This window comes from Dendropsophus ebraccatus, chromosome 12 (genome assembly GCF_027789765.1).
Source record: "Dendropsophus ebraccatus isolate aDenEbr1 chromosome 12, aDenEbr1.pat, whole genome shotgun sequence".
In the NCBI taxonomy this organism is placed as follows: Eukaryota; Metazoa; Chordata; class Amphibia; order Anura; family Hylidae; genus Dendropsophus; species Dendropsophus ebraccatus.
Window position 1 is genome coordinate 77,826,473 of NC_091465.1, and position 14,196 is coordinate 77,840,668.

The window sequence follows — 14,196 nt, forward strand, 5'->3', positions numbered from 1 at the left end:
TCGGATCTTGTCCGTGGCTAAACTGCATGAATTACAAATATATGCAAAAGGTCAGACACTTTACAAATCCCACAACAGGTAAAATATATACAGTGGAAACAGGAAAACAGTGATCACCAAGAGATGACAATCCGCTCCGAGGTTTGAAACTGTCTATGCGGACTGTAGAGGGATTCTTTTCAGCATTGTTGCCTTGTCACTTACATGTTTCATCTATTATTAACATGAATGCAGGTGTCCTCCCCGCTTTCTCGTTTGATTTATTATATGTTCTGTTTGTATAGACATGAAGCCAGGATGGATGTTCCTTTAGGGCAGGGATGGGGGAACCTTCGGCCCTCCAGCTGTTGCAAAACTACAATTCCCATCATGCCTGGACAGCCGAGGCTTTAGCCATCTGTTTCCTACTAGGAAGTTAATCCCCAGAATGGTTAGTCAGACACCTGTATTCTTTTGCTCACGGCACACGATACATTTCTGTAAACTCTTTCCATAGATGTCCCCGTCCCCTATAGTGTAGCACACTTGTGTCGTCACCAGCCTCCAGTCTTTTTATTTTAGCATTGGTGACTAATGAGATACATTGGTACAGGTACCTGACCCTCCCACCAGGTGCGGTCTTGGCATTTCTGGGGCCCCAAGCGAAGTTATGTCTGGGCCCCCCCTCGACACGCACTCCACAACAATAGACCGCTGTGTGCTGCCCCCAGTAGTATATACCCCTTGTGCGCAGCCGCCAGTAGTATATACCCCTTGTGTGCTTCCCCTCAGTAGTATATACCCCTTGTGTGCTTCCCCCAGTAGTGTATAGACGCCTGTGTGTTCCCCTAGTTATATAAAGCCCCCCGGGTGCTCCCCCAAAAGTATATAGACCCCCTGTGTGCTGTCCCAGTTGTATATAAACCCCCTGTGTGCTGCCCCCAGTCGTATATACCCCATGTGCTGCCCCCAGTTACATATACCCCCCTGTGTGCTCCCCCACTAGTATATATGCAGTGTCCCAGAACAGCCCTTCTTATGCTCACACTTTTATTATAACCAGTTCTGTTCTGGAAAGCTATGGTCCACTGCAAACTGCGTGTATTGTGTCACCCCTGCAGTATTCAGGTCTGCTATTTCATTCATTTATTGCATGTATATTCAGGTATCAGTGCTTAATGGTATTATGTCGCCTCCCAGTGTTCAAGTATGGTACTTCTCATGTATATTTCTCTGTATATGCCTAATGGTGTGATGATGCAATGGCTGGATGTCACGTGACTGTGCCCCTGCTTCCATGGTAACTCCAATGGTCATCTAGCTTTTGGCTGGGGTTTACCATGTGACTTCCTGTGCTACCAGAGTCTATTCACTACCACAGAGGGGATAGGATCTGTCTGTCCTCTCTCCCTGCTAAGAGAGAGGCCTGCGTGTGCTCTGCTGCTCCAGTCCACTGGCTGTGTTCCTGTCTCAAGTCTCAAGATTCTCATCTGGGTGTCGATTCTTCAGTCATTCTTCAGTTCCTCTCATCATCATCTTCTCAAATCATCAACAGCAAGTATTTCATTCAAGTCTCATTCCACCCAGCATCTCCACTTCAGTTTCACTACTACTCCCATCATTCAGCACGCTACTCTCACAGCCTATTGCAGCATCAACCATTACTCTGCTTTATTCAAGATTGCCTTATTCCCGGTTGCATCCGGAGAGACTGTTGCTACTAGTTACCACCGTTACAATAAATATACAACTACCGTTGTTTCTGAACCTTGGCATTGGTGTGATAATTGGTGCCCTGACTAAGGACAACAAAGAATCGCACGCCCAGTATTCCCGCATGGTCAGGAGCCCAGTTTCCAGCTGTATCACCCTCGTGCCTACACCGTGACCACATTATCCTACAGCTGCCCCGGTTCCTGCCTGTTAGCACCATCTATACTGCGGAGTGGCCCCTAGCATATAGACCCCCTGTGTGCTCCCCCACTAGTATATAGACCCCCTGTGTGCTCCCCCACTTGAATATAGACCCCTGTGTGCTCCTCCAGTAGTATATAAACCCCCTGTGTGGTTCCCCCAGTAGTATATAGACCCCCTGTGTGCTCCACCAGTATTATATAGATCCCTGTGCTCCCCCAGTAGTATATAGACCACTGTATGCTCCTCTAGCAGTGTATAGACCCCTTGTGTGCTGCCCCCAGTTATATATAGACCCCCTGTGTGCTCCCCCAGTTATATATAGACCGCCTGTGTGCTCCCCGTTATATATAGACCCCCTGTGTGCTGCCCCCAGTAGTATATAGACCCCATGTGTGCCCCACCAGTAGTATATAGACCCTCTGTGTGTTCCCCCAGTAGTATATAGACTCCCTGTGTGCCCCACCAGTAGTATATAGACCTCTGAGTGCTCCTCCAGTAGTATATAGACCCCTGTGTGCTGCCCCAGTAGTATATAGACCCTCTGTGTGTTCCCCTAGTAGTATATAGACCCCCTGTGTGCCCCACCAGTAGTATATAGACCTTCTGTGTGCTGCCCCAGTAGTATATAGACCTCTGTGTGCCACCCGTTATATATAGACCCCCTGTGTGCTGCCTCAGCAGTATATAGACCCCCTGTGTGCCCCACCAGTAGTATATAGACCCTCTGTGTGTTCTTCCAGTAGTATATAGACCCCCTGTGTGCCCCACTAGTAGTATATAGACCTTCTGTGTGTTCCCCCAGTAGTATATAGACCCCCTGTGTGCTCCTCCAGTAGTATATAGACCTCCTGTGTGCTGCCCCAGTAGTATATAGACCTCTGTGTGCCACCTGTTATATATAGACCCCCTGTGTGCTGCCTCAGCAGTATATAGACCCCCTGTGTGCCCCACCAGTAGTATATAGACCCTCTGTGTGTTCTTCCAGTAGTATATAGACCCCCTGTGTGCCCCACCAGTAGTATATAGACCTCTGTGTGCTCCTACAGTAGTATATTGACCCCCCCGTGTGCTGCCCCAGTAGTATATAGATCTCTGTTTGCCCCCCAGTTATATATAGACCCCCTGTGTGCTGCCTCAGCAGTATATAGACCCCCTGTGTGCCCCACCAGTACTATATAGACTCCTGTGTGTTCCCCCAGTAGTATATAGATCCCCTGTGTGCCCCACCAGTAGTATATAGACCCCTGTGTGTTCCCCCAGTAGTATATAGACCCCTTGTGTGCCCCACCAGTAGTATATAGACCCCTGTGTGCTACCCCAGTAGTATGAAGACCCCCTGTGTGCTACCCCGGTAGTATATAGACCCCCTGTGTGCTCCCCCAGTAGTATATAGCCCCCCTGTGTGCTCTCACACTGGGATATAGACCTCCTGTGTGCTCCCCCAGTTGTATATAGACCTCATTCTGCTGCCCCAAGTAGTATATAGACCCCCTGTGTGCTGACCTAAGTAGTATATAGACCCCTCTGTGAAGCCCCAGTAGTCTATAGCCCCCCTGTGTGCTCCCCCAGTTATATATAGCCCCCCTGTGTCTTCCCCGTTATATAGCCCCACTGTGTCTTCCCCCCATTTATATAGACCCCGCTGGGCGCTCCCCAAGTTACACAGGCCCCTGTGTGGTCCCCCTCCCATATAGTATATAACACAATAAAACAAACACTTATACTCACCTGGGTCCGGGCGTCTCCTCTTCTCTTCACTCTTGTGGTCGGAAGGGTTTTTACTGTGGTCACAAGAGGCCACGGTCCCCTTGTCCTGGCACCGATGCTCCTGTGATACACCACAAGGACAGAGCGGCCACTTGTGACCGCAGGGAAAACACTTCCTGCGGCCACAAGAGTGACTGACAGGAAGGGAGTCAATGGCTCCTGCCCTGTCAGTGCTGCTGCTGCATGTAGCTGTGAGGGCTCATTACGAGTGCTCATAGTTACAGTTCAGATCACAGCAGCGAGCGGGGCAGCGGCCCTGTCTAGTGGTCTTGAGCACAAGAGAAGAGCAGGTGTGGGGGCCCCCCTGGATGTTGGGGGCCCCAAGTGATTGCTTGGGGTGCTTGGTGCCAAAGACCGCTACTGCCTCCCACACACACACTATCCCACCTGACCTCCACATATAGACATGCACACTCCCCCACCTGAACTAAAACACACATACACACTACCCCGCTTGCCCTCCCCACCCACACTACCCCACCTGACCCCTCCACACACACATTACCCTACTTTCCCTCCCCACGCACACTACCCCAACCGACCCCCCTCCACACACACTACCCCACCTGACCCACACACATACACACTACCCCACTTACCCTCGCCACCCACACTACCCCACCTCACCCCACACACACAACCCCCCTGATCGCCCACACACACACTACCGCACCTGACCCCCACACACACTACCCTACCTGACCCAAGCACACATACACACTACCCTACCTGACGCCCCCCCCGCACACAGTACCCCACCTGACCCACACACATACACACTACCCCACCTGACCCCCACAAACACTACCCCACCTGACCCCCACACACACTACCCCACCTGACCCACACACACACTACCCCACCTGACCCACACATACATGCACACTACCCTACCTGACCCCCCACACACACTATCCCAGCTGACCCAAACACACTACCCCACCTGACCCCCCACACACACACTACCCCACACACATAGAGACACACTACCCCACCTGACCCCCCCCACACACATACACACACTACCCGACCTGACCCCCATAAAGAACCTAGGATGAAGAATGTCTGGAGCTAATTGTTCACTGTCTTCTCAACCCGAGGTTACGATCTGCTGCCTTGGCATAAATATATATAATACACCTACAAAAGCTGCAAAGTTGCAACAACAAATTAAGCTACACAAGTATACTTTTATTGAGCAAAAAAAAAAAAAAACAGCTGATAAGAAACAAAATCATGCAAACGTGGAGGAAGGAGGAAACGTGGAGGATGAGACAGGTCATTACAAGTTCGGAAAAAATAAGTGCAAAGTGCTGATACAAATGCAAAATGAAAATGCAGTATGAGAAACATATAATATAATCAAATACAAAAATAACTGCAAGAAAAAAATGAGGAGTAAGGTATAGGAACAGTGGATGTGACTTCGGTGGCAGTTAAAAGGAAATTTCTGGCAAAAAGCCCATGGGACTCCCACTGTTCGTTTAAATGGAGTACTCTCCCTTATTCTCTATATCAGCATGGTGGGGGCAGCAGTGTTTGGACCTCATAACTGCTGCTGTATTTGCATATGTGTATGGCGGCACTATTCTAGTCTTTATTCCAGGTTAACAGGGTATTCTGTGGATGAATGATGTATGTACTGCATTTTCTGTGTTTTCTACTGTACTTTATTCACTTACAGCAAACATATGCTGAAGGACACTAAGGGGTTAAGTGAATATGTGACTAGTTGCACATGCTTGTGGAGTTAGTCTGTCAGTTTCCTCCCCCAACCTCTGTGCCTATCAGGGCCTTGCCAAAAGTCTTCCCATCTGTCCTGACCAATCCCCTGCTGGCTGCTGAGTTACCTCAAACCTCTCTCCACCAGTATGGTCCCTCTCCATGTAGTATAAATGGGTAATGAGAGCAGGCCTGTTGGGTTAGTCTCCTGCTACTTGTTCTGGTGTTCCTGCGTATGCCACACCAGCAGTACCCAGAGACAGATTGTCGTCTTCCAGGGGCCTGTCCGCTGACCACTGTTGATGCCTGAGCTGCTGTACTACTTGAGCCTGCTTAGCATGGATAGCTAAGACATCAGAGGTGCGACTACCGCCAGAGGGATCAAGCCTGTCCACTCTGAGAGGGAAATTCTCTAAAGTCTTCAGTCAAATCATGCATTCCGCTGTGTTTCTAGTCCAGTCAGAGGTTGGAAAAGTTGCATCTCACCAAAGTGCCCCTTTGCGAGTTCCTGACTTTGCAAAGTACAGTTGTAATGTGAACCCTGCCTTAACCCCTTCTGGCATAATTGGGTACTGGCACATCCTATTTAATTCCCCATTCCCGCAAATGGACAGGCTGATACATGAGTGTGTGTCAGTGATAGCCGGGTACCCTCCACAACTGCTGAGACCCGGGCAGAGCCTGGATTACAGCAGTTAACCCTATAGGTGCTGCAATCAGTATAGGTCAGAACAGAGGGAGAATTCTTCCTCTGTTCATCATTAGGGTTGTACGGCACCATCACACAGCCCCTATCAGTGCTATGACAATCGGAAGCCGTCCTAAGTCCTTCAGTATCATAGCTACGGTGCCTGATCAATCTCAGCCCTGAGTCCTCATGGTAGGACAGTAAAATAAAATAGAAGTATAAAAACACACACATAAAAATATAAATAAAAATGGTACAAAACACACGTAATCCCCAAAGCCCTCAGTCTTCCAAATGGCCTTACTGGACACAGGATTACACTGCAAACAGCCGAGGATGAAGGTAAGAGACATACAGCACCTTCATCCTCAGCGCCCAATGCGCAGTAGGGAGTTATCAGCGGGTTAGATTTATCCCCCTTCATGTTAGCCAACCATTGGGAAACTAAACAATAGTCCAATCAGTATTTGCATTAAAGGGCATTAAATTACTAGATATATTCGAGTTTGATTTTTAGCTCGGAACTTTCTAAGGCTTATTGACGATTGATGGTGGTCTTTAATCAGGACTGTCCTCAAAGTGGCAGCACCGAACAACACATTTCCAATCCTTTACTTACATACCAGTAATGATAATGTTGTCTCTCAGTCATTCAGTCCAATGATTATATGTATAATGTAACATGAAATTCAGATGGGAAGGTGGCTCTATGAACTAGACCAGCTGGGAGTCACATGTAGACTTGGTCTTGCTCTTGAGCTCTCTATTCACTGAGTCCTCATTGAAAGCTCTCTCGAATATGGAGTGCATGGACTGAGAGAATTTTTCCTTAAAGTCTCGACCAATAAAAACATAGAGAAAAGGATTGACACAGCTGTTCATGAAGGCCAGGCTGGAGGAGAGAGGAATCCCAACACGTAATACATGAGACAGATAATCATCATACTGAGAAAGTACATGCAATTCCAGGAAGGAGAAGATATGATAAGGAACCCAACAGATGAAGAAAGAAACTATGACAGCGATGATGACTGTGAAGGGCTTGGTAGAGGTGGTCATGTGGTTTCGTCGGATACGGAAGACAATCACAGAATAACACATGACAATAATGGTGAAAGGAATAATAAATCCGAAGATGAATCTGTATACGATTGTTCCCTTGTGACGGGATTTGCCAATGTCGGGATTTGAGTCTCCAAGTGCATAGTTGTTATAGCAGACGTGGGTGCCATCGTCGTACTCCAAGACGTCTCGAAATACAAAGAACGGTAAGCTGAGTATAATAGCCAGGATCCAAACAGCCGTGACAACAAATAAAGCCAGTCTTGGTGTTCGGTGGTTTTGGGACCATACTGGGAAGATGACAGAGACACAACGATCTATACTGATGACGGTGAGCAGGAAGACGCTTGCAAACAGGTTTATGAAGGCTATGGTACTGTTCAGCTTGCACATGAAGGTCCCGAAGACCCAGTTTAAGTCATTGGCCAGGTAAACTATGCTCAAGGGCAGAAACAAGGTGAAGGTGAAGTCAGCGATTGACAAATTAAGAAACCAGATGACATTCACGGTCTTCTTCATCTTGAAGATAGTGATCCAGATGACCAGGCCATTCCCAGTAGTTCCTAGTAGGAAAGCCAAAGAATAGACCACCAAAGTGAAGTAATTCAGATGGGATGTTGCATCGTCCTCAAAGTCATCGTAAAATTCTTCAGTGGTATTGTGAGAAGTGCCATTCAGGAGTGTAACATTGGAGGTGGGAGACGCTGCTGTGATGTTCTCCATGACGTTAGCCGTAAATGGTGGAATAGCTATAAATTCAAAATTACAATTTATCAATTGGGTTCAATCCAATGTCAGCCAAATGAGTTATTAATGTAATCTTAGTTTAACGATAGTATCTTTACTGAGCATTCAGGACCTTTAAACATTAGGCAAACCTTACAATGCCAAAGTGTTCTACATAAAATTAAATGTTAAGTTGTCACCACCCAAATGTGCGCGAAACTCCCAAAGCATGGCTTTTATTCCTCAAAATAGACCGTGATTGGTTGTTATTTGAGGCAAAAATCCTACATGTTTGACAGATTAATAAATCTTGCCCATTATCTGTGGAGTAAGGGCCCGTTCACACTAAGGAATTCTGCCAAATCCTGCTTGCTATCTGTTTGAATGGGAGGGCTCACGTGCCACCTCTCTCTGCATCGCTCCGCTCAAAGAATTGACATGTTAGAGAGTAGAGGCGTGTGAACCCTCCCATAGAGACGGAGAGTTTAGAGGTGAGGATGGTGCTGGAGCAAGGAGCCTAAAAGGGGTTGTCCAGCCAAAATCTTTTTCTTTCAAATCAACTGTTGTCAGAAATGGTGCGTTTACACAGACAGATTTATCTGACAGATCTTTGAAGCCAAAACCAGGAACAGACTATAAACAGGGATCAGGTCATAAAGGAAAGACTGGGATCTATCCTCTTTTCAAATCCATTCCTGGCTTTGGCTTCCAAAATCTGTCAGATAGATCTTTCTGTGTAAACGCACCAAAAGTTATAGAGAGAGAGATAGGTGAGAGAGAGAGAGAGAGAGAGAGAGAGAGAGAGATAGGTGATATAGAGAAAGAGAGATAGGTGATATAGAGAGAGAGAGATAGGTGATATATAGAGAGAGATAGGTGATATATATATATAGAGAGAGAGAGATAGGTGATATAAAGAGAGAGAGATAGAGAGAGAGAAAGAGAGAGAGAGAGAGAGAGATAATAGATAGATAGATAGATAGATAGATAGATAGATAGATAGATATAGATAGGAGATAGATAGATAGATAGATAGATAGATAGGAGATAGATAGATAGATAGATAGATAGATAGATAGATAGATAGGAGATAGATAGATAGATAGATAGATAGATAGATAGATAGATAGGAGATAGATAGGAGATAGATAGATAGATAGATAGATAGATAGATAGATAGATAGATAGATAGGAGATAGATAGGAGATAGATAGATAGATAGGAGATAGATAGATAGATAGATAGATGATAGATAGATAGATAGATAGATAGATAGATGATAGATAGATAGATAGATAGATAGATAGATAGAAGATAGATAGATAGATAGATAGATAGATAGATAGATATGAGATAGATAGATAGATAGATAGATAGATAGGAGATAGATAGATAGATAGATAGATAGATAGATAGGAGATAGATAGATAGATAGATAGATAGATAGATAGATAGATGATAGATAGATAGATAGATAGATAGATAGATAGATAGATAGATGATAGATAGATAGATAGATAGATAGATAGATAGATAGATAGATATAGATAGGAGATAGATAGATAGATAGATAGATAGATAGATAGATAGATAGATAGATAGGAGATAGATAGGAGATAGATAGATAGATAGATAGATAGATAGATAGATAGGAGATAGATAGGAGATAGATAGATAGATAGGAGATAGATAGATAGATAGATAGATAGATGATAGATAGATAGATAGATAGATAGATAGATAGATAGATGATAGATAGATAGATAGATAGATAGATAGAAGATAGATAGATAGATAGATAGATAGATAGATAGGAGATAGATAGATAGATAGATAGATAGATAGGAGATAGATAGATAGATAGATAGATAGATAGATAGGAGATAGATAGATAGATAGATAGATAGATAGATAGATGATAGATAGATAGATAGATAGATAGATAGATAGATGATAGATAGATAGATAGATAGATAGATAGATAGATAGATAGATAGATATAGATAGGAGATAGATAGATAGATAGATAGATAGATAGATAGATAGATAGATAGGAGATAGATAGATAGATAGATAGATAGATAGGAGATAGATAGATAGATAGATAGATAGGAGATAGATAGATAGATAGATAGATAGATAGATAGATAGATAGATAGGAGATAGATAGATAGATAGATAGATAGATAGATAGATAGATAGGAGATAGATAGATAGATAGATAGATAGATAGATAGATATCCAAAAAATAACCGTAGCACACAGGACTTCAGTGAAAAAAATATATCTGTATTGGTGATTAATCCATACAAAACACACGGAAAATAAGCGACGTTTCGACGTCTCAATGACGTCTTTATCAAGCCAGTGAATACATTTCAAAGAAAACATGTGATTTATATATCCTGTGCAACGTAATTAGTGACGTGTTCATTCCACACACATGATATTCAAATTAGCTAACGTGAATGCATAAAAATTATAATAAGGGAACATCAAGTTCCATAGTGACAAAGTGGATCTATCTTATATCACAATTTATACTGGTAAACAAAATTATATACAAATATACATCATGAAAAAACAAATCGGAGCCGTAGTGATTAACTCATATGTCGTGATTAGCGGCATCAACCAGGAAATGAGTTCTTGAACCGCACGCCGTAGATGGAACGCACGGCCATCTTAGATTATACCACCGGGGATGTGGCGTCCTGTTGCCAAAGTAACCCATGACGTCAAAGGTAAGTATCAATAGAATGTAAGATAAATAGTATTGTACCGTGAGTCCAACCTATTAACACAGTTGTCCGTTCTTCCGTATTATACGGTGGACAGAGCCCACGTAGACAGTATCCACCGTCTCTGATGACCCATTCGTGGGATGTCCGCGGAAATCTGTGGGGGCTCAACGGTATAGGTGATTGTTCAGACAATGAATGTCTCATGATTGTTAGCCAGGGTCCTTCATCTCCCGGGGTGTTCTCTAGGTGTTGATGCTGCAATCTCACTAATTCTGAGTTGTCACTATTTCTGCTCCGAGTGATAGGCTTGCCAATAATCTGATCTGTAATCATAAAAATATTTATGTTAATATCATATAACTCATATTAAATAATAAACAAGATAATATTTGTTACAATGTATTCATTATACTCTGATGTGTCGGTGATCACGCTCTTGGACCAGACTGTAAATTAGGCACAGCATTTCAGGCATAAAATTATGTAAAACTTGATTCATTTAATATAACAGTATTTTGGTAGGATTTTAAACTCCACATTCAATCCATGGGGTTTTAAGGAATTCAGTCGGAATATCCATTCCAATTCTCTACGTTTTAACATAGATATACGATCACCCCCCCTCACTGGTTGGGGGATGTGATCAATGTACATTAATTTCAAATCGCTCTCTCTATGTCGTGCCTCTACAAAATGTTTAGAGACTGGGAGATCTAGTTTTCCTTTGCGTATAGTATATCTGTGTTGTGTTATTCTTGTCTTGGCATCATAAGTGGTTTCCCCCACATATATTAAATTGCAAGGGCACCATAGGACGTAAATAATGTATTCAGTGTTACAGTTAATGAATTTATTAATTCTGTATGTTTTTCCAGTACCAGGATGTACAAACATCTGTCCTCTCTGGACATGCTTGCAGTTAACGCAACTGCCACACGGGAAACTGCCAACGGTACGAGGACCCAAAAAGGTAAGTACAGTATTGTTAATTTTAACATCGGTCTTAACCACTATATCTCTGATGTTCCTAGCTCTCTTATAGGACATCAACGGTCTATTCCTCAACGTAGAAATGTGAGGGTAGCTCTGTTCTATTATGTGCCAGTGTTTGTTTATGATGTGGGAGATTTGTGGACTCAGTGAATTATAGGTTGATACATATGGAATCCGTTGTTCACTGTGTCTCTGTCTTTGTGTAGTTAGTAGTATATTTCTATCCATAGGTCTAACTGTCTCAATATGTTGTTGTATTAAATTTCTAGGGTATCCCCTTGTCTGAAAATTACGAGCTAGCAACTCCACTGATTGATCCAAATTAGTGTCTTCTGATACTATACGCTTAGCTCTAAGAAACTGACTTTTGGGTAGACCACGGATCATCCTAAAGGGATGGTTAGACTCATATCTCAATAATGTGTTCTTGTCTGTATTTTTCACAAATAAGTCAGTTCCTAATTTGTTTCCTATTTTGTACACACGTGTGTCCAAAAAGGAAACCTCAGATGTTGAATGTGACATAGTAAATTGTATATCTCTGTCGATGGTGTTGAGATATTTCCAGAAGTCCATCAGTTGTGCTTCAGTGCCCTTCCAAATGATGAAGACGTCATCTATGAATCTGAACCATCCCAGTAAATACTGGGCATGGTCAGACCCATAGATGTACGTCTCCTCTAGCTGCGCCACGAACAAATTTGCGTAAGTAGGTGCTACCGGGCTACCCATCGCAGTACCTCTTTGTTGTAAATAGTATTGTTTGTTAAAGAGAAAAAAATTATTAGTCAAAATCATATGTAGGAGTTCTAGCAAAAAATTTTGACAGGGTGGTGTAAAAGTCGTGTTGTTAAGTACATGTCTAATCGCATTTAGACCTTTTTCAGTGGAGATGGAAGTGTATAAACTTGCTATGTCTAAAGAAGCAAGAATGACAGATTCTGTGATCACAATGTCTTTGATTTTAAGTATAAAATCTGAGGTGTCTCGTACATAAGATTTCATATTGGTCACATGATCTTGTAAAATCTTATCTAGAAAAATGGATGCTTTGCTCAATACTGAACCCCTCCCTGAGACTATTGGTCTCCCCGGGGGATTCAGTAGATCTTTATGAATCTTTGGTAGAAGATACAATCTTGGGGTCTGAGGAAACTCGACCCAAAGAAATTGTCTTAATTTTTTGTCAATAATGTTATCTCTGTGTGCCTCGTCAATTTTAATTTTCAATTTTTGTTTTACAGAATTGGTTGGATCCCCAGCTAAGGGTAAGTATGTATTTGTATCAGATAATTGTCGTTCTGCTTCTGTTATGTATGTTGTTGTGTCCATCACCACTATTCCTCCCCCCTTATCAGCAGGTTTTATAGTTAATGTATCGTTCTTAGTTAACTCCTTCAGAGCTAAATCCTCCTCCTTAGTCAGGTTTGGTTTCATCAAGAAACCTTCTGGTGTTTGTCTTCTCAATCTGTTAATGTCTTGTCTTACTAGAGCCATATATGTTTCTAGTGCATGAGATGATGTGAGAGGAACAAAATCACTTCTGTTGAATAAATTCAAATCATCTGCAGACAATTCACAACTAACAGTTTGTGTTTGCTCAGTAGGTGAATTACTAATCATATCACCCCAAATGTTTAATTTAATACGTCTGAAAAAAAGGAACAAATTCATTTCTACATCAAACCAGTCAGTGACAGTATCAGGACAGAATGATAACCCTTTACTTAATACTTTAAGTTGTTGATCAGTAAGTATAACAGAAGAGATATTTACCACAATATTGTCATCTGTTAAGTCCATTAAGTTGGTTTGTTGTCCTCCTTCTTCTTCTCTTTCTCTAGAAATCGTCGAGTCACTTGTGTACGGGATGTTTTCACTGATGTCGACTTTCCTATATCTGTGTCGTCTTTTGCCTCCCCGTCTTGTTGGACGCTTGACTTTGAGGGGAGACGCCTGCGTTGTCCTAAAAAAGCCGCACTTGTGGTTGGTGAGTCCATGTTTTGGTTCACACTTGATCCTCTGTCCCGTCGCGGTTTTCTGTTTGTAAATTGCTGCGTATTCCAACTGTAGATATTACCAGACAAATAATCTTTCTCATCTCTATGCCACTTGCTCTGTTTTATTTCTTCTGTGTCTTTACGTTGCTTTAATAAATATTCATTATGTTTAATCTTATATCTCCCATATTCATCATCAGTCATTAGAGATTTTAACAGTATTTCCAAATCTTCAATTCTCATATTCAAAGCATCCAAATCATTTTGTAGATAATCTAGATTTAACATAATGATATCCAATGCATATTCATTAGTAATTTTCTCAAATCTAATCTTGAAATCAATATTGGATGTCAGTACAGTAGGTCTTAATTGTGTTCTCATACCACGAGGTATTCTACGTGCTTTATAATATTCCCCCAGGGTGTCAATATGCAATTCAAGTCCTATTCGTTTTTTAGTCTCCATTTCGTAATCCCTTTTGATATTAATTAATGTAGGAGCCTTTAAAAAGCTAGTGTCTCTATGCAGTCTGTCCAAAATTCGCTTTACCTCGGCATCAGAGTATCTTGAACCGTGTGTACATGTTCTCGAGGAA

General features: G+C 42.6%; 1 protein-coding gene across 3 annotated transcripts in view; it reads right to left on the reverse strand.

The window, feature by feature from the left end:
* Window positions 1-5,130: 5,130 nt before the first annotated feature.
* Window positions 5,131-14,196, reverse strand: part of LOC138768994 (chemerin-like receptor 1) — a 26,628-nt gene continuing 17,562 nt past the window's right edge. For all 3 annotated transcript variants that reach the window (XM_069947128.1, XM_069947129.1, XM_069947127.1), the window contains exon 2: window positions 5,131-7,884. In XM_069947128.1, coding sequence (XP_069803229.1) covers window positions 6,788-7,858 — 1,071 coding nt within the window. In that variant the 5' untranslated portion in view covers window positions 7,859-7,884 and the 3' untranslated portion in view covers window positions 5,131-6,787. The remainder of the gene's footprint in view (window positions 7,885-14,196) is intronic.